Source organism: Nelusetta ayraudi, unplaced genomic scaffold (assembly GCF_046127955.1).
Source record: "Nelusetta ayraudi isolate G7.1 ecotype Tasmania unplaced genomic scaffold, CSIRO-AGI_Nayr_v1 ptg000019l, whole genome shotgun sequence".
Taxonomy (NCBI): Eukaryota; Metazoa; Chordata; class Actinopteri; order Tetraodontiformes; family Monacanthidae; genus Nelusetta; species Nelusetta ayraudi.
Genome location: NW_027466069.1, coordinates 3,385,446 through 3,404,731, shown reverse-complemented (window position 1 = coordinate 3,404,731; position 19,286 = coordinate 3,385,446). Strand labels below are relative to the sequence as shown.

The 19,286-nt window shown below is 46.6% G+C and overlaps 2 protein-coding genes across 5 annotated transcripts; both read left to right on the top strand.

Annotated features, from left to right (window-relative positions):
* The first annotated feature begins 791 nt into the window (after positions 1 to 791).
* Positions 792 to 13,580, top strand: larp4aa (La ribonucleoprotein 4Aa). 3 transcript variants are annotated; one of them, XM_076026370.1, is made up of 17 exons: positions 792 to 1,407; positions 3,370 to 3,487; positions 4,023 to 4,181; positions 4,643 to 4,724; positions 5,479 to 5,615; positions 5,687 to 5,790; positions 5,892 to 6,002; positions 6,101 to 6,154; positions 6,288 to 6,500; positions 6,939 to 7,042; positions 7,171 to 7,212; positions 8,556 to 8,771; positions 9,502 to 9,553; positions 9,642 to 9,800; positions 9,926 to 10,059; positions 10,141 to 10,363; positions 10,696 to 13,580. In XM_076026370.1, the coding sequence occupies exons 1-17, from the start codon at positions 1,291 to 1,293 to the stop codon at positions 11,116 to 11,118; spliced, it is 2,448 nt and encodes an 815-aa protein (XP_075882485.1). In that variant the 5' UTR covers positions 792 to 1,290; the 3' UTR covers positions 11,119 to 13,580. The 3 variants fall into 3 exon arrangements, with proteins under 3 accessions (XP_075882485.1, XP_075882483.1, XP_075882484.1); XM_076026368.1 differs by having other exon boundaries at positions 794 to 1,407; positions 9,926 to 10,363; XM_076026369.1 differs by lacking the exon at positions 7,171 to 7,212 and having other exon boundaries at positions 796 to 1,407; positions 9,926 to 10,363.
* Positions 13,581 to 13,977: 397 nt separating this feature from the next.
* Positions 13,978 to 18,056, top strand: asb8 (ankyrin repeat and SOCS box containing 8). Of its 2 annotated transcripts, none has more exons than XM_076026374.1 (4): positions 13,978 to 14,300; positions 15,234 to 15,410; positions 15,501 to 15,605; positions 16,070 to 18,056. In XM_076026374.1, exons 2-4 carry the CDS (start codon positions 15,282 to 15,284, stop codon positions 16,703 to 16,705), a joined length of 870 nt encoding a protein of 289 aa, XP_075882489.1. In that variant the 5' UTR covers positions 13,978 to 14,300; positions 15,234 to 15,281; the 3' UTR covers positions 16,706 to 18,056. The 2 variants fall into 2 exon arrangements, with proteins under 2 accessions (XP_075882489.1, XP_075882491.1); XM_076026376.1 differs by lacking the exon at positions 13,978 to 14,300 and adding an exon at positions 14,329 to 14,725.
* The last annotated feature ends 1,230 nt before the right edge of the window (positions 18,057 to 19,286 follow it).

Here is a 19,286-nt window from a genome sequence, read left to right as displayed (position 1 = left end):
AAGGAAACGCATGTAAAAACCTAATCATAGGTCAGATGAAAAAAATCCCTCTGCGAGAACTGCCGTTTCACACAGTGGGGGTTATAAAGCAGTCTCTCCAAAGTATCCACTCATACTAATCAATATGTAAGTGAAACCCATTTGATCACAGAGCAGATTAGGTCCTCTTCCCTGATTGCGTTTGAAACTGGGCAACAAGGTGATTGTATTACATTGCCCCTTTTTTCTTTTGACGCAGCACTGAGCCAATCGTTAAACCTTGACTTTCCGACCCTTCATGTTCATTATTACCACAGTGGCAAAGCAGTAAAATACTGCCACAAAGGTATACTCGAGACTGCACGAATTGGGATATATTAGTGAAACTCACAAAACACAAAAAGAAACAGACATAGCAAAATGGTCAACACAATCAATACATATGGAAATGATGTCAAGTTGTGTGCAACCATTTTATGATGATAATAATAATAATAATAATAATAATAATAATAATAATAATGATATTAGCATTTGACAAAAACAATTTGAAATATTTTTCTAATAAATAATAATAATAATAATAATAATAATAATAATAATAATAATAATAATAATAATAATAATAATAAGCATATTATGTATTCGAATTATTGTTATAAAAATAATGATCCCTATTAACTCTAATCCAAAAATCCTCTTCAAACTAAATCTAGGGGAATCCTGAGACGAAGCCTGTGGCTTTGAATTCTTCTCGATTACGCAAGACTACCACAACATATACGGCGTGACTACAGCACAAAACCGGAACAGGAAATAGTTTGTGCAGAGGTCACCGAGAACTCGCGGTGGCAGCCGGGACTTCGGCGGACTGTGTGCCTGCGCTTTAGAAGGGTGCGTGTCCCCAGTGTCCGCTCCGGTCGCCCGGTTAGGAATGCGTCTCACGAAGCCGGTGTGTCGGGTTTTCATCGGTGAAACGCCAGCGGAGACTGTGCTCTGAGGAAAGTCATGGTTTGCCATCGCCGTACGCCACTAGTAGCTTAGCGTGCAAGTTTGATTGATTGATTGAGCTAGCTGGCGAGAGCTCGCCCAGTTGATTCACAGCACGCTAGGTCGTTAGCCGCAGTCAGTAGCACACCTGCTAGCCGGCTAGCACGGGAGCTAGTTTCAGTGTGCTTGCTGGCCGATCCAGTCTAGCAGGAGTGAACCAGACAGACTGCTGAGCCCAGCCACGTTCTTTTGGAAGAGAAGGTGGTGGAAGGCGGGGGGCCGGGAGAACGCGACGGGGTGGAAGAGAGTCAGGAGCGGCTGATGAGTTCAGACCAGAGCGGAGAGCCGCCGCTGCTGCAGGAGGAGGCTGATCCCGGACCGAAGACCGGTGGGAAGGACGAGGCTCCACTTGGGAGCGAGGGAGGCTCAGGCGGCATGGTGAGTGGGGCCTGCTTGAGCTAACTAGCTGGCTAAGCGGCTGCTAATTGGATACCTGTTAGCATATTACGCCCCCTTCGGCGTCCTGCGGGTGATATTCGCCAAGCAGAATCTAAAATTAACTTAGAAATGATATGTCTGGAGTTAACAGTAAGTCAACACTTAAATCTAAGTTTCTAACTATTTGCTCATTTGCTGTCTGATAGTTGATGTTATAATGATTTCATCGGTAATAAAACAAAAAGGTTGGAAATGCTGTACATATGGTAGTTTTTTTTATTGGCGTCTCGTCACTTGCAACAGGCACTGGCAGGTTGTTTTTTTTTAATTATGTTTTTTTTTTTTTTTTTATAAACACTTATCTCTAGCCGTATCGGCAGCACTGCAGCTCTGGCAGGCAGCGGGCTAGCCTAGCCAATGCAACAAGGAAGCTTATTCAATAGTTTGCTGAGTAATCATTAGCCAGCGAGTTACGACGCGGCTTTTGTAAAATTCGGTTCCGACGAGCAGATCAAAGACGCACTGGCCGGCGCCTGCGTCGTTCGAATGCAAGCGACGCCGCGATTGCGGTGCGAGGAATAAAACCCGCTCGGCTTCGGGAGCGCTGTGCACTAGCTAATCGCGCTGCGAGCTAATTTAGCTAGCCGAGGGACATGCGTCGCGAGCACCTGGCCTGTGCGGCGCTGCGCTGCGCAGTCAGCTGACTGCAAAGGCTCGACACGGCCCTGTAACGCGGCGACAGAGGGAGGCAGTGCTCCGTGAGCATGTGTCAAATTGCACAACGCGTAAAATGTCCAGGGTCTCTGGATTGAATGACACGCACGAGGCTCGAGGGCACATCCGCCCAGTTGATGATGATGAGGAGGATGAGGGGGGGTGTGATGTTGTTGTGAGCAGCAGCAGGTGTAATTGTCAGGCCGAGTGCCTGTGGGAGAGAGCAGGTCCTCCTTTTTATTAACAGATGGCAAGTGACGGTGTCGGGTAAATACCCGCGACCCCCTCACCTATCCCCCCCCCTTTATTTGCCTGGAATGGCGTTTTCAGAGGCCGCGCTAGCGTCACTGTTTGCCTCCCTACACAATGTACGGCACTCTGCCTATTCTTAGTCACGGTTCACTCGAGGGTCAGCACTTTTTGCAGCCACCTCACAGCTTCTCTTATTCAAAAAAAAATGGGGGGGGGGGGGGTGTAAATCCTTCTAAGATTTGCACTGCAGAAAGTTAAACAAAGTCACAGTTTTTTTTGTTTTTTTTTATCAGCAATGTGCCACAGCACAGTCGCCGTCGCCGCGGCTGGACAAAGCCTTGAGTTTATCCCCCCCCCCCCACCTCCTCGAGGTGAACGCAATAATAAGCCTCTTTGGTCTGCAGGGGATCACGGGGCCCCGTGGCACATTTCACTTTTACTTCTCCGGTTTCCAATTAATTGTTGCCCATTGAGGCTGCCAGGCGTGCAGGTGCGGTGTCATTAGAAGATCCCGCCAGGTGATTTCTGTCAGTGGCCACCTGGACGTGTTCTTGAAGGATGAGTGAATTAGCGGCCTGGCTTGGTGTGACCCCCATGTTTCATGCTTTTGATGGGATTTTTCTTTTAACTCGCATTTAATAATCTTTGGCCACTATGTTTTCCTACCTGAAAGAGGGGAAACTGGTAGATATTACCTGCACTCTTGAGTGATTACACTGCCATTTGCTTATTTTTTTTCAACATTTTGCGTGGCTTGGTATCTGAATAGATGGAATTAATTTTCCTGCTGACGAGCGCTCATCGCTTTAGGCGACTACTCCCGAGAGACTCGGATGTTTGTTTCTAAATGATGTGAAAACACAGCTTCTAACATCTGTCCCACGGATAATTAGTTTTTCTGCCGACGGCTGTTTGAACTCGAACTCGTCTGTGTGTGTGAATGCTTGAATTTAGCCGACAGACGTCACATTGGCCGTGCTGTTTGTTCTTCAAAAGGTGACCTCGAAGGGCGCCGGTTTGAACCCGAATGCCAAGGTGTGGCAGGAGATGCCAGTGGCCTCCACCGAGGCCGTCGCCAGCGGCCACCACTGGCCTCCCTCGGACCTCAGCGAGGGTAAGAGACACCGGCGTTCCCGCACTGCACCTCGACAGGATTGTTTCACTTCTTTTCAGCTGCTTCACATAGGCACAGACTTGAGCCCTTTACGACATCACCAAGGGATGGTTTTTAAAACTGTTTAAAACTTTTGGCACAAAACTTTCTGGAAAGTAAAGCAAATAATATTTCAGTCTGAAGATGTATTTTTATTTCTGAAAATATTAGATTTTGTTCTCTTTTCCATCCCCGTAAAAATGGGACCTTTAAAATGTAAAAAAAAAATAAAAAGAATTAAAAAGATCAGTTACTGTAAAACTAAAAAAACTTACTCTGATGTACGAAGGTCCAAGACGTCGCTACACCTAAACTGGTTTCATTCATTTGCGTCAAATCACTTAAAGGAATTGGTGGGATTCTTTTTCTTTTCTTTTTTTAAAGATGACTCAATCAAGTAAATAAGAAGCTACCGGTTGGTTTTCAGGGGCGAGCAGGCGTTGCGTGTCGGCCCCTCCCACTCGCCCTCAGCCCCCTTTACCTTCTCCCCTCGCAGGTTATTCTGATCCCTCATCAGCCGGCTGCAAGCAGTTCACTGTGGGATTTGCCGCCCTGGAGGACAGCAGCTCCACAGCAACAGCTGAGATAGCAGTGAACGGAATGGACCCGCCGGAGTTGGGCTTCCCCCCCGCCGAGCCGACCAAGGGGACCTCAGGTCAGTGGCGCCGCTCGCAGGCCAACGAGATTGAAGCCCGAGTGGTTAAGAAAAAAAGAATCTAGCGCGCAGCCGAGCGGGTCGCCGTGCGCTTTTGCTTCCGCGCCACTTCGATTGTCCCTTTGAGCCACTTTTGGGTCTGAGGCCCCATAACCGTACTCGGTGTGAAGGAACTAATATGGAAACAGAGCCTGGGCTCTGCTGATTAGATTACATCACATGATGCAGTTTACTTGTCAAAGTACACCAATGCGGCCTGGACGCTCCTCTCGCCGCCGCCCCAGCTTATCTGGATGAGACGGAGTGGAAATCAATTTTGCCCGGCGCGACGGCAATGAGTTGCGCGGTGACTGGTGGCGGCACTGTAGCTCAATCGAACAGCCGATGTGTTTTTAAAGACCTCTAGGCCCGAGAAGGTGAACTTCGCTGACGTCTCTCCTCCTCTTCTTATCCCGTCTCAGATTCCAAACCCGAGGAGCAGCCGATCTCCACCGAGAACCTGCGCGAGTCGCTGAAGAAGGAGCTGGAGTTCTACTTCTCCAGGTGAGAATTCGTGTGCTTCTTTTTCACACTTTGGCCTGAGTTCAGCGGAGGAGGGGGCGAAAGCGCCACCGTAAATTAGCATTTCCCCCTGATGTAAAAGCCAGAGGTGTGGGAAACGCCCGAGAAACGCCCGGCTGAACTCCCGTCTGACCCGGTGATGAGATCAAAATGCGCATAGAGGGAGCGTGTGGGAGCGAACGACTGGCTCTGATTCTCTCTCTCTCTCTCTCTCTCTCCCCTTTGTCTTCTTTTTCTTGCCTCTCTCGCTCTTTTCAAAGTCAATTGTTTCGCTCCCGTCCCAATGAGCGTACAGATTATGAGATCTGAGGGTCAGAGACTGCGTCTGTAGCTTCCACTCACCTGTACTTAAAACCGCCTTCTCCATCTGGCCCCCTTGTGGGCAGGAGCGTGACTGACTCTGAAGTTAGTTTCAGTCTGGTTGACAAATGGCATCGATTATTAACCGCACACCTGCAGGTCTTTTCAAATCTGGTGTAAATCAGGAGTCGCCAACCTTTTCGAACCTGAGCGCTACTTCATGGGTTCTGAGTCATATGAAGGGCTACCATAATATTATAATTAATGATCACATTAAAGAGTTTTGAATAATTATCAAAACTGACTCGACAAAGGTTGGATGAGAATGAGTTGTAGACACATCCCAACACGTCACCACGTCGGTTACCCCTGGTGTAAATCATGCGTCGTGTCCCCGCATTAAGAAGCCTTTGTCCTTTCTCCCTCCCATCCTCAGAGAAAACCTCTCCAAGGATTTGTACCTGATGTCGCAAATGGACAGCGACCAGTTCGTTCCCATTTGGACCATCGCCAGCATGGAGGGCATCAAGGTCCTCACCACTGACCTGGACCTCATCCTGGACGTGTTGAGATGTAAGCCACCGGGACTCTGCCATCAGCTTGCACCCCGGCCATGAAACTAAAACCCCTCTGTTTGCTTTCAGCCTCGCCGATGGTACAGGTGGACGAGAAGGGCGAGAAAGTTCGTCCCAATCACAAGCGGTGCATCATCATCCTCAGAGAAGTCCCAGAGACAACGCCCGTCGAGGTAGAGACGACCTTAAAAGCCGCAGGTTAAGGGGAGCAAGCGGTCCAGTCGGTGTCTAACACGGTTCTTGTCTTTGATTTTTTTTTCCCGTAAACTCGCAGGAGGTGGAGTCTCTGTTTAAGAACGACAACTGCCCCAAGGTGATCAGCGTCGAGTTTGCACACAACAACAGCTGGTACATAACATTCCAATCGGACACGGATGCCCAACAGGTGACTGCCCCCTGCTCCCCCAACCACCCCACCCCACCCCCTATGAGCATGTCACACCAGCGGTCAGCCATTTGTTGACCTCGTTTCTGCCCCTGCAGGCCTACAAGTACTTGAGAGAGGAAGTGAAGACGTTTCAGGGGAAGCCCATCATGGTGAGTCAGACGTCGCGGTGGAAAGAACCGTTTGGGAAGTGTCTGTTTTGTTTTTTGAGTCATTCGCACATTTTCTTAATCATTTATCTCGTCCGCCGCTCCTCTCCTCCGCGCCTCCATTTTGTGCGCCCAGGCCCGGATAAAGGCCATCAACACATTCTTTGCAAAGAATGGCTACCGTAGCATGGACAGCAGCAGCCTGTACGCTCAGCAGTCCCAGAGCCAGTCGCAGTTCAGCTCGCCGCTCTACATGCAGCACGTCTACCCGCAGCAGCAGTACCCCGTCTACGGCATCGTGCCCCCCACCTGGACGCCCTCGCCCACCCCCTACTTCGAGACGCCGCTGGTGAGAGACGGATACTCGACCGTGCGCTCATTTTCATTCATCTGATTGAGTTTGATTTGATTGTACTTTATTTATCCCGAGGGAAATTGAAATGTGGCCAGCTGCTCAAACAGAACCCGTCACACACACACACACACACACACACACACACACACGCACAGACGCACAGTAATAAAAACGAGTTGTAAATAAATAGCTTGATAAAAGTAGAAATAAACAGGACGTAAATACCAAGTACGAAGGCAGACCTATGTATTGTGTGGGTACTAAAAGTGATGCCATCCGTTGCATGACGCATGGCAGACACACACACCCAACGACACTTTTTGGACCTGGGCCTGTGCGACCGTCGTCGAATGAACAAACTGTTGCCTCATCGTTTGTTTGTTTTTTCTCTCTCTCCCAACCCCTCCCTCTCTGCTCCGTCTCTTTGTGCAGGCCCCGTTTCCCAACAGCAGCTTTGTGAATGGATTTGGCTCCGCTGGACACTACAAAGGTGGTTCGAACTCTCTCAACATCACGCGCCCCTTCAACAGAAACCGGTAAGGTCTCCTCCTCTTCTCCTCGCTGTGGTGAATTTTTTCTCTCTTGTGTAAAAATGATGCCGGGTGAAATTCTCTTCACTCCCTCTCTCTCTTTTTTTTTTTCTTCGACTCCCCCCTTCCCATAGTGTCCCCCTTTACTCCAGAAAGAATGTAATAAATGCCTTCAGGTACCACCGTTTTACCTACTTTACAACAAGCTTCACCTCCTACCATCATTCATCCCCTTTGCCTCAACACCGCAGCAGCAGCCAAATGACTAAAATCCTTAACTTAGTTATGTCTGTGCAGCTGTTCTGCAGCCATCAGTGTGATCAGTGTTTGTCGCCGGTCAGTGTCGCCGCCCCGTGTCCCTTGCGACCACATGGCGGCGGCATTGCAGGACACTGACTGGCTATTTGAGTTTATTTTAATTTTTTTTTGCTCCTCCCGCCCCCAGTCGTGGCTCCGCCCTCAGTTCCCTGCTTTGACATCCCCATCACAACTAATATCCATCTTCATTTGCTATTTTTTTCACCCTCCTTTGTTAACGTGGTTCGCCATCCCTGCGGCGTCACCTGCCACGCAAAGAAACGCTGACACCCTGGAGGCGCCGCCTCGCAGACTCCAATCTGAGAACCTGTAAATATCAGGCAGCTGCTTTACGACCCGGTGATGAGATCACAATGCGCATAGAGGGGAAGCTGCAGAGCAGAGCTGCTGGCTTTGGATTCTCTCTCTCTCTCTCCTCCCTTCTCTCCGTCTTGATCCTCCCTCCCTCTCGCTCTCCCACCCTCCTCCCAGCCTTTCCAAAAGTCGGCCGCTCTGGCTCTCGTCCCGATGAGCGTTCAGATTATGAGATCTGAGGGTCGAAAATCACCCCGACGCTTTGCGGCCTGGCGTGGGGGTTGTCAGCTCTTCTGAAATGAGTTTTGCGGTCGGTTGAAGATTTCTTTCTTTCTTTCCCAGACGCGTTTTGACGTCAAAACTCGCCACGGCTTCAACCAATCACGAGCGCAAACAGAGTCCCGCATGTTGACGTGTTTTCACCCCGAGGACGCGGCATGTTGTCCTCGGGTCTCTGGCGGCCGACCGGTGCTGCCGGTGTTTCCTGCAGACCCGTTGAGTTTCCTTCATTGTGTGTGATTGATGCAGAGAAGCGCAAAGCGGACTAATGACTGCGTTTGCCGTCATTGAATTTGTAAGAAGGGCTGTTAGCCGCCTCAACCTATAAATAAAGCCCAGAAATAAAATGTGATTTCATTCTCCTGGTAAAAGCAGAAAGAAAACTTAAATGGCTCCATATTAATTACCCACTGATGTACGTTATTGAATTCTGAGAAAATGGTGGTAAAAAGAACTTGGGACAACATACTGTACAAAGGTTATGAGGACATTTTGGAGCAATTAGTTCACCGTGCAGTCCAAAAATCCTCCCAGCAGGAAACACCGGCCGCCAGCCGCTCTCAAGGTGAAGAGTTCCGACGCACGTTTTGACGCTAGCTCCCTTTTTCCCCCTCCCCCGTCGCGACAGAAACCACTTGAAGCCACAGGTGAGGACGAACGAGGTGACCTCGGCGTCCATCACGCCCGTCCCGCTGGAGAGTCTCACCGGGCTGCGCAGCCCGCAGCCCCCCGTCGCCGCCACCGCCGGCTCCGTGCAGACGGCGGCCGACCTGACCGCCGCCTTCTCGCACCTCTCCTCCAACCTGGAGCACAGCGATGACAACGGCATGGCCGGACGTGGAAGGTGAGAGCTTCTAGATTATATAGATAGATTGATATAGTTTAGGGTTGGATTGGTTATCGATTAATTGTCGATTAAGAATTTAGTCGATTAAAATCAAATTAGTCGCAATTAATCAAACTTTTTTTTTTACACAGGTAGTTAATATCATGATAATGGTGTAGTGGTAGGAAAGAGCAATTCACCTGTAGATACTGTGATGGACATAATACACCTAGAACAAGTTATTTTTGAACAACTTTTTTTGGGGGGGCCGAGGGGTTGAAATGTGAGAGTCAGAGGGTAAATTTTTAGGGTGTTTTTATTGTTCTCTAATGTAAAAATGGGTCACATTGGACCCTCAACATTATTTAAGAGTTAAATAATGTTTTACTTACACATTTTTCATTGCGAAATTTAGGTTCTCAGGAAAGATCAGCGCTTATCAATTAATCATTAATCGATCGATTAACGATCAACTAACGATTAATCAATGAATCGATCATTTGCATCTCTAAGATAAATGTATATCTCTAGATAGAGCTCTATATTTCTATACACATACCACACACACACACTATAGGCAGGAATGAAAGGAGTAATTAATATTGCCAGAAGTATATACAGAATACAACGGGTAAAAAAAATATGTACAAATGACATTTATATGAATTAAGTGATACACGGTGATCTTAACGTGCATGAGTGCAGGCAGGTATTGAGCTCACGACGCGTTGATGCTTTGTCCCTTCAGACGGACGCCCTATAGAGGGACCCGGAGGAGGCGGGAGGATGATCGGATCACGGTGAGCGGTCGACACGTCGCCGTATCGTAGACTCTCAATTAAAAACTCGACACCCCCCCCTGAACACGTGTGTCTGCCTTCATTTCAGAGGCCCGTGCCGCTGGCCGAGATCAAGGTTTCCCCGCCCAAGTTCGACCTGGCCGCCACCAACTTCCCGCCTCTGCCCGGCTGCGTGGTCAGCACGCAGGGGGAGCCGGTGCTGGAGAACCGGATGTCGGACGTCGTGCGCGGTTTGTACAGAGACAAGGTGAGGAAGAGGAGTAGGAGGAGGAGACTGGCGGTTTGGAAATTGAAACTCCACGCCTCCTAGTGGCTGCTCAGTTGTAATAACGTCCCCTTGCTCGCTCTCTCTCTCCCTCTTTCCCTCCCCAGACTGAACAAGCCAATAAAGTAGCTACCGTGAGTCCAGGCTCAGGTCCGGCCCAAGTTACAGAAGAGGCCGCGACCGCCTCCAGTCCCGCCCTGGCCAAGACCCCCTCGCAACCACCCGGACCCTCGGCCCCTGGGTACGGCGGCCTGCCGGTCACGTCGGCACGCCCCGCCTCAGCGGCGCCCAAAGCCTTCTCTAACTCCCGTGTGTCCAACAGCGCGGCGAGCCAGGAGAAGAGGTTTGAACGCACAGAGGCTCCCGCCGTAAAAGCGACGCCGCGCCCCCCTCCTCCCAGCGCGGCGGCCGCCCCCGCCCCCACCCCCGCCGCCACCCCTGCCCCCTCCACACACCCCGCACCTGGCAACAGGCCCCAGCCGCCTGCTGCCTCCACGCCAGCAGCATCCAGCGCGCCAGCCCCTGCCGCCCCGACACCCGTACAGGTGAGAGACCATCCCTCTTATTGGCCCCGAGGTGTCCTCAGTCACCACCATGACCCCAATGACGAGAACTTGAGCGCAAAGAGGGAAGCGAGGCGGTGGGCAGACTGGCTCTGGTTCTCTCCTCTCTCCTCTCTCTGCATCTCCTCTCTGTCTCTCTGACCTCTGATCTCACCTCTGACTGTCCCACCAGAAGCCCAGGATGTCCTACTGCCCCCCCCTGTGATCATTCAGATTATGAGATCTGAGGGTTGAACTGGAGGAATAATAATCAGAACCAGCAGTGAATTGGGTCGAGTCGCTTTGTGTTAACCGTGCTCTTTTTCTTGCCTCAGGAGCCTCGCAAGCTCAGCTACGCCGAGGTGTGCCAGCGACCACCCAAGGACCCTCCCCCCGCCGCGCCGGCCCCCTCACCCTCACCATCGCCCACGACTCCCACACCTGGCCAGCCACTGCGCGAGTTGCGGGTGAACAAGGCCGAGGAGCCTGGCTCTAGCGGCGGCGGCGGCGGCGGCGGCGGCGGCGACAAGCAGGAGAAAAGCCACGACAGGGAGGGCGGCTGGGAGCTGAAGGAGAGCCGGCCGCCACGCGAACGTGACTCTCAAGGCTATTACCGCAGCAACGGCCCCAGGGGCGGCGGCGGCGGCCTCAAGTTCCGGGACCAGAGGCGCCCGCCTCCGGCCCGACGCAACTCCCCGCAAGGGAGCTACAGGCACACTGGCAAGGAGCAGAACATCCCACCAGTATCGCCAAAGTAAAGAAGTGAAAGCAAAAAAAAAAGAAGAAAGAAAGAAACAGAAACTTGATTTTAAAGGAAAAAAGTTGTATGAATATATGAAAATATAAATATATATATATACAAAAAAATATATATGATTATATAAAAATGATTAACATAAAAGCAACAACATTATGGTAGCCACCTCCCACCCTGGAGTTTGTCCAGAGGAAGAAAAAATAAAAAGCTTTTAGACGGGACCTCCGGGACTGACGGGCAAAAATGACACCTGAAGGACTTGGAGTGATTTTTGTTTTTTTGTTTTTTTTTTTGTTTTTGAATTTTTTTAAATAATGGGAAACGAGAAGAAATCATGTCATGCCCTCCTCATGCTTAAAAGAATCTTAAGTGCGATTTATTGGGAGGACGTCTCATTCCCGCTGCAGCAGCAGGAGGAGGAGGAGGAGGAGGAGGAGGTGGGATCGACGGCCGACGTACGGCCCGCTACCTTTTCAAATTTTAAAACAAGTAGATGTCTGCAAGAACTTATATGCACTAAGAGAAAAAAAAAACATGCATATACGGTATGTCATGTACATATACAAAGATATCACTAACACGCTATGAGACATCAGTTTTGTTTTTAATTTTAATTTTTGTTTTGTGTGCTTCGGTTTGCAAGTATGACTGGAGGCGCTTGACTGATGTCTGTATGCATTGATACATTGTTGAAGCGAAACCATTTAAAAGTGCTGCAGTGCTGTGTTGCACTGACGTGATGAGGATGGATGACGTTTTGAGTTTTATTTTCTTCAATTTTTTATTTACATCCGAGATTCAAAATCATTTGTCCCAGAACTGGACATTGTGGTCTTCTCGTGTATAGTAACATGTCTCACCGGTCTTTTTTTGAACCTCGTTTCATGATTGGCTCCCAAGTGTCACATGTGCGGCTTTTGTCTGAATCGGATGCTCTCTCTGGGGTTGCTCCCTGGCCTCCTCGCCACGGTGAAACTGCTAGCCTGGTCCAAAGTTTTTCACCCTTTGAGGTTTTTACTTTACTTTTTATTTTTTTTATTTTTTGACTTTACGCGAATCTCTTACCTGATGGATTCAGACCACTGTCATGTTGATAATCAGTCAGGTTCTCTGTTTACATGTTTACTTGGGCAGTTCAAGGATTCTCCAAGGGACGTGGATGAAACCTGATTTGGGCTTGTGGTTAAGATTGGACCCGTCAGCGTGGCTGATTTTTTTTTTTTTTTTTTTTTGGGGGGGGGGGGTGTTTTGTTTTGTTTTGGGTTTTTTTTCCGGGGGAGATTTGGCTGTTTGTACATCCTCGCAGGGTATCCAGGTTCAAGCTTATATCTGTGAATTGTTCTTAACAGTGGCATAGTGTCAAAAGAATTAGACTGAGGAGTGCTGTTAGCTAAGGTTGATAACAAATTTGGCAGCCAAGTCTTGGATAATGAAGACAATTTGGGACATTTTCACGTGCTATGTGCCAGCTGCCTATGATCATAGTGTGCTAGGAGAAAGTCTTGATTTGTTTTTTTTTTTTTTTTTTGTTTTTTTAATTGACAAGGTCTGCTAACATAACATAGTCTTGGGGGAACATTTTGGCCCAGTGAAACTGGATTTTGACGACGCTGTAGAGGTGTAGTTGCCTATGCTATATTGTAATAACCCTTCACTAGAAATGTGTGTGGGAGAATGTAATTGTTTTAGTTCTGGTTTATCAGAGGGAGGCTTTTGACTGCAGGTATCCAGCAGATTGTTTTTGTGCTTTTAGGGTGAGTTTTCTGGTTTGTTTTCTTTTCATTTTCTTTTTTTTTTAAATTTTCAGAAAATAAACAGATGGATTTAGATTTTGAAGTTTGATTCTCTGTATGTATTGCTTCTTAAGTTTATTTATTTTTAATTCTGATGCACAACGCTTTTCTCCCAATCTTGGTAGGCTGGCTTCCCCAACGTTGTGTGAAATCGCATTGGCAAAATAAAATCACGCAGATGACATTTATATATAATATTGTAGATGTCAGCAGAAGTTGTTTTTTTTTCTTTTTTTTTCCTTTTTTTTTTTTTTTTTTAAATACTTGATGCATTGACTTTGGGATTAGTGATGCAGTAAAAGAGTAACCGATCACTGGAGCTGTTGTTTTTCATTGACAGTATGAGCAGCTAGTGGTTTAGTATAATTAAATAAATGCACTAACTTTTTTTTTTTTTTTTTAAGATGAAAAAAATCTTACTCATGAGTAATGTGAAATCATTTTAGAAACATGGTTGATGTTAACAGGCTTGCAAATATCTGCAGAAATTATCCCACCACACCCACCCTTCATCCCCTCCCACCCCCCCTCCCCTGCATATGTTTGGGTTATTTTTCTGTTAATTTGGTCGGGGTGGCAAAGGGAATTCTCGAAATGGAACAACCAAGTGTTTGAGACACAATCCCAGAACTGTATGAAATGTCACCAAAAATAAATTATTTTGATTTGGCTTTCAAAGTGTCATGTTTCTTCCATAGGAAATTGTAACATGCTTCTATAATTGATTACTGTGTTTGAGGAAGATTGTGATGATTGAGTTCTGCAGGTTGATTCAGGTTTAAAAAATAATCAGGAGTATGGTGTTTTTAAGAAATGTGAAGTGAGGACGTTGCTTTGGTTGGAATTCTAAAAAAAACAAAAAAAAACAGTATTGTTTGGTTCTAGTCATGTTATAGGAAACAAATCCATCATGAGATGCAGTTGTAGATGTTTTTGTTTGCTAATAATTTCCTTTAGTCACAAAGGCCAATTTAAAGCATAGACGTTCGACTGTCGACCACCAGGGGGAGCCCAACCTGTCAGTCTGCAGTGACTTGTACTGCCACTAGTCTCTGCAGGTCGCAGGCGTCTCTATATGGTCGTGTCGTGAGCTGGTGGCATTCATGGAATGCTGCTGGATGCCTGCGCCGCTGCCATAAACTTCTATATCGGGAAGGCGTGGGACCAGCTTGGCTGGCCAGTGACTTCAGTGGACAAAAAGAATACACGTTTTGGATGCACTGGTTTGATACTGCACGGCCCGTTCACTCCAGCACCACAGTGGGCCAGAGGCCGCAGGGGTTCGAGGCGGAGGGCGTGGCCGCGAGCCGTGACGTCCTGTGTTTATGTCGAGGTGAGCCAGCAGTGGGTTTGTTAGCCTGAAACATCTTCAAACAGTGGACCATAAACGGTACGTTGTTTATACAAACGCCCCATTTTACTGTGGCCTACGCCTCGGCTATTCAAAATGAGTCTCCAAGAGTGTTTTTTAAGAAGTGTCATGTGATTTGTTCGTCTGTGAGTGTCGAATCTTCATTGCGCCTGGACGTTGCCGTTATCCACCGAGCTAGCTAATGCTAGGTGAGCTGCTTGTTTGCGCCCGGGTGAAGCCGTCAAGGGGGCTTTACTTCTGGCTGAGCCCACAGGCGTCTGATCGCAAGTCGATAAGCGTTGCGTATTTGCCTTGAATGCGTTGTCACACGCGTCTTTCCACTAGCATCGCCAGCTTCTCGCTTGCTTCGTCTCGCCAGGGCTAATGTCATAGCTGTCAGCCGTTTGTTTACGTGGAGCAGACGTTCCTCTCTAGCCGTCTGACGACTTTCATAGCAGAACCATGTAGGTCGTGGGTTCGTGTCGGATAACAGAAGGCCTCTTAGCAAGTGTGCTAAATGAAACGGGAACGGGATATAAGCCCGTGTCTTTATTTCTCGATTTGGTGTTCGAAAACAATGTTCCGTGATCGTTATCTAGCATGGCTGCTGTGAAATTCACATATATGAGCTGGCTAAGAAAGAAAGTCAGGTTATGTGTAAAATGTAAAATGTTAAAAAAAAAAAAAAAAAAAAAAAAAAATATATATATATATATATACATATATATATATATATATATATATATATATATATATATATATATATATATATATATAGACGAACAAGAATAACCAGGATTCTCTGCACACATAAGTTACTGATGATGCAGCAGTATAACATAGTGGTAAAGTTGTTGTAGTAATGTCTAACAAATTATTTGAATGGCTGCGGTATAAAAAAGCCACAACTATATGTAACAGCATTGCAAGAAAGTAGTGCTGCAAATGCGTTTTGTTGTTTGTTCTTTCCAGTGTGCCATTGAGACACCCCTGCACGGGTGCCATGGTCCTCAGTTACACATGAGCTCTACTATGTGGTACATAATGCAAAGTATTCAGAGTAAATACTCCTTGTCCGAGCGGCTCATCCGCACCATTGCAGCCATCCGCTCTTTCCCCCATGACAATGTGGAGGATCTTATTCGCAAGGTTGGCCCCTTTTATCTTGCACTGCAATTTCGAATAAGTACTTGTTCTTCGTGCTGCTATATTGACACTGCCATCCCCCACGTGCCTCAGGGAGCTGATGTGAACCGGATGCATGGCACGCTCAAGCCCCTACACTGTGCGTGCATGGTTGCTGATGCTGACTGTGTCGAGTTGCTGTTGGAAAAGGGAGCGGAGGTAAGTTCAACATCCAACATCCAAGTTCCCACGTGATGCAAAATTCACTTTGACAGTGTTTTATAACAATTGTGCGCCACTGTCCTGTCCGTGAACTCTCCAGAAATTAAACAAATTTCCGTCCTTTTCTTTCACTCGTTGTGCTTCTGAGAACGTCTGTGCCAAAATACACAGTTCTGGAAATCAGCCCCTTGTGATCTTCTTGTTCCTCTACCTTGGCACAGACAGCGTCCCCGCCCAGATGTTGCCTTGTGGATGCTTTGTTTTTGTCTTTTCCAAATATGTGGAAGCTAAAACAAAGCAGCTTGACAACAACAAAATCAGATACCTAACTAAGCTTTTTTCTGGAGACTTGAGAGTTGTTTTTTTTGTTTGTTTTTTTTCACCCAAATAAGTTATCCTTCTAATTAGACAGGGAAATAATTCCTCGGTACATTATTCACCTGGTCTGTTTGTCTCATCAGGTGAATGCTTTAGATGGATATAACCGCACTGCACTGCACTATGCAGCGGAGAAGGATGAGAGCTGCGTGGAGCTCCTGTTGGAATACGGCGCATTGGCAAACGCTCTGGACGGTAACAAAGACACACCGCTCCACTGGGCCGCCTTCAAGGATAACCCAGAGTGTGTGAGGGCCCTGCTGGAGAGTGGCGCGTGCCCCAACGCCCGAGACTACAACAATGATACTCCTTTGAGTTGGGCAGCCATGAAAGGCAACCTGGAGAGTGTCAAAGTGCTACTAGACTACGGGGCCCAGGTCCATGTTACCAACTTAAAGGGCCAGACCCCTATCTCCCGCTTGGTGGCCCTGTTGGCCCGCGGCCTGGGCACTGAACAGGAGGAGGAGTGCCTTGACTTGCTGTGCCGGGCAGCGGGGCGGTTTGAGATCAGACGGGCCGACGGCACTCTTCCCAGAGAGCTGAGTAAAGACCCCCAGCTGCTGGCGAGGCTGACCAGCATGGTGACTCAGGCCCCCACGCTGCGCTCTCTTGCACGCTGCACGGTCCGACAGAGTCTAGGGGTACAGTTCCTCCCCACCGCTGTCAAAGAGCTTCCTCTACCAGAAACTATCAAAGAGTATTTACTACTTCGAGACTGAGCTGGGGAGCCACCCCGCAGGCTGATCATTAGAGAGTTTGTCATACAGCATTAAATTGGCGTCAGTTGCCATTGCTTCCGTTGTCTAGAAGGATGTTGCCTGACAGTTGTCCTGATTCATCACATTTTCTTGTGATTGAATTTCGGTGCACTGCAATGTCCTTGTGCTACTTATCTGGTTGTAGACATCTTACACAGCAGGCCGGATTGACTGTTGGAAACTGTAGGATTGAAACTGCACCAGTCCGTGTTTATTCTGTCTCAAAGAAACATTAGCCGTGTGCTTTCTGTTTATGCAGACATTGGCTTCATTTTAAATAAGTCTCAGCGTTGAGACACTTTTGCAACATTGTTAGCTCCCAGCACATAAAGACAAAAACCAAACAACTTTGGCTGCATCATTACCACACTCACAAATGCTCACAATAAGCTAATACATATTTTAAAAATTACCATTCTCTTGTATGCACAGGTTATTTTTTTTCTAATTAAGTAAAATCTAAAATAAGCTTGATCTAAAAAAAAAAAAAAAATCACACAATAAACAGAATAAAAATGTAGTTTTATGAATCAAATGAAAAAGACGGTGCTTTCAATCAAAAAATCACAAAAAAGCAAAACAGAGAACAATCGCCTGATGGGAACAGGTTTACTTGAAATGTACAGTACAGTTTATTTGAGTGATCGCTTCACTATTCCGCGACACAGTAACCCAAACTCTGTTTCACTCTGAAAATGTCCCTTTTTTGTGTAAAAGGAATGTTCAAAAGCCTGCTGTCATTTGCTGATAATTTGATTTTGTCAAAGACAGGAGTAGCTGCCAAGGAAGATTTTCTTTCCCCCTTTGTGACACAGATGTTTTCTGTCTTAACTTGAAAAAGTAACTTTTTCATGGGTGCTTCTTTAGTCATAATTTTGCTGCATATGTTTAAAGTTATTGTTTTAAAATAGGTGTTAAAATGTAGAGAAATTAAGTGGTATTATTTTGGTAACTTAGGATTGCTTAAATGTGTTAACGTTGATCATGGCATCTGTATAAAAGCATTTCTGTGCTTGACTTTGTTTGACCTGTTGCTGTACAAACCATTTTTTCTTAAGTTGAGTCTTGTGCTCGCTTGGAAAAATGTTTTGCTTTCTTTATATTTCACAATTTTTACTTTGCTGCCACTGCTTTGCTCTTTCTTGACCCACCATGCAGGTCTTGTTTTGTGCCAAACTTGGCCACACACAGCTTGTGTGTGTGCTGATCATCTCCATGAAAGCGGTCCATCAACACAGAAATCGTTTCTTCTGTAAACAACAACAGTCAACAGCAATTTTTAAGTATTTTTAACCATAATAAAAGAAATATTCAAATTTGCTGGGAACTATTTTCTATGCTGGTTGTAAAACTCTTTCTTATGACCTGACGATTTTATAACTCTTTTTTCTCCAGCAGGAATTGCTGTGAGTTAGATGATGTAGTATTTTGCCAAAGCATCTAATTCATATGTATATTCACATTTTGTAATACGTTTGGAGCATTGACCTTTCCCCGTTTATTTTTCCTCTTTATTTTAATGTATCGCAAATATTTTTTATCACATATAGTCCTCAAATTATCCACAAGGGGTCTCTCTAACTTCATTACTGAAATCTTGCCTAACGTCTTGGAAAGGATGTTGAGTGTCTTCTATATGAAAATGTTACATAACACTGGCAGTTTATTACACCAGCTGCTTCGCCTTTTAATGTGTAGTGTTTAATTTTCTTACATTCTAGCCCATTGTCTCGGCTTGCACACAATGTTGCCTCAGTCAGGACGTTGAATTCTTAGGAGTGAGAGCATAAGGAAGGAAATCGAGGCCTTGGTGGAAACGACCCCTTTCCCCTCGCCAGCTTATTATGTTGACACCAAAGAACCAAACAGTTTCCTTTATTATGGTGTGAATGTGATACAGCAACTTATGTATAGAGTTCAGTGTCAAAATCGGACAGAATTGAAATTATTCAAACACACACACACACACACACACACACACACACACACACACACACACATTTTTCACAAGGAAATGTCTACTTCGTCTCGTACAACTTCACATTGTGTACATTGCCATTCTAGTCTTCAATACTAAATAGCTTCTCGTCCAGGGGGAGGCAAACCTTTTGACTGGTGGGCCGCAATGGGTTCTAAAATTTGACAGAGGGGCTGGAGCTGCAGCAGATGGATGGAGTGTTTTGTTGAGCCACCTCATAGGAGGAAAAATTATATCATGGGATATGTAGAAAACACGTGCTTGAAATTGAACATAAACGAAAGTGTTGCGACAAAAGCTCTGCCTTTGAAGCCCCACGGTATTCAGCACATTCTTGAAATGACACTTAAAACAATAATAATAATAATAATTTAAAAAAAAAAAAAAAAAGGCAGCTGTTTTATGACTTACTATAAATGTTATTTCTTCAGGTTCAGCGGGCCGGATTAAAAGCTTAACAGGCCGCATATGGCCCCCGGACCGTAGTTTGCCCATGCCAGTTCTAATCTTTAACACTAAATAGAGGGGGGAAATTTACTCCAGTAGATAGACAATAGGTCCAAG

What these genes read in the sequence shown, in the direction of transcription:
- larp4aa (XM_076026368.1), top strand. Translation starts at nt 1,291, where the DNA reads ATGAGTTCAGACCAGAGCGGAGAGCCGCCGCTGCTGCAGGAGGAGGCT. An exon ending in CTGGAGTTCTACTTCTCCAG is followed by an intron (nt 4,725 to 5,478) that starts GTGAGAATTCGT and finishes TCCCATCCTCAG; the next exon opens with AGAAAACCTCTCCAAGGATT. An exon ending in TTCAGGGGAAGCCCATCATG is followed by an intron (nt 6,155 to 6,287) that starts GTGAGTCAGACG and finishes TTGTGCGCCCAG; the next exon opens with GCCCGGATAAAGGCCATCAA.
- asb8 (XM_076026374.1), top strand. Translation starts at nt 15,282, where the DNA reads ATGAGCTCTACTATGTGGTACATAATGCAAAGTATTCAGAGTAAATAC. An exon ending in TGGAGGATCTTATTCGCAAG is followed by an intron (nt 15,411 to 15,500) that starts GTTGGCCCCTTT and finishes CACGTGCCTCAG; the next exon opens with GGAGCTGATGTGAACCGGAT. An exon ending in TGTTGGAAAAGGGAGCGGAG is followed by an intron (nt 15,606 to 16,069) that starts GTAAGTTCAACA and finishes TTGTCTCATCAG; the next exon opens with GTGAATGCTTTAGATGGATA.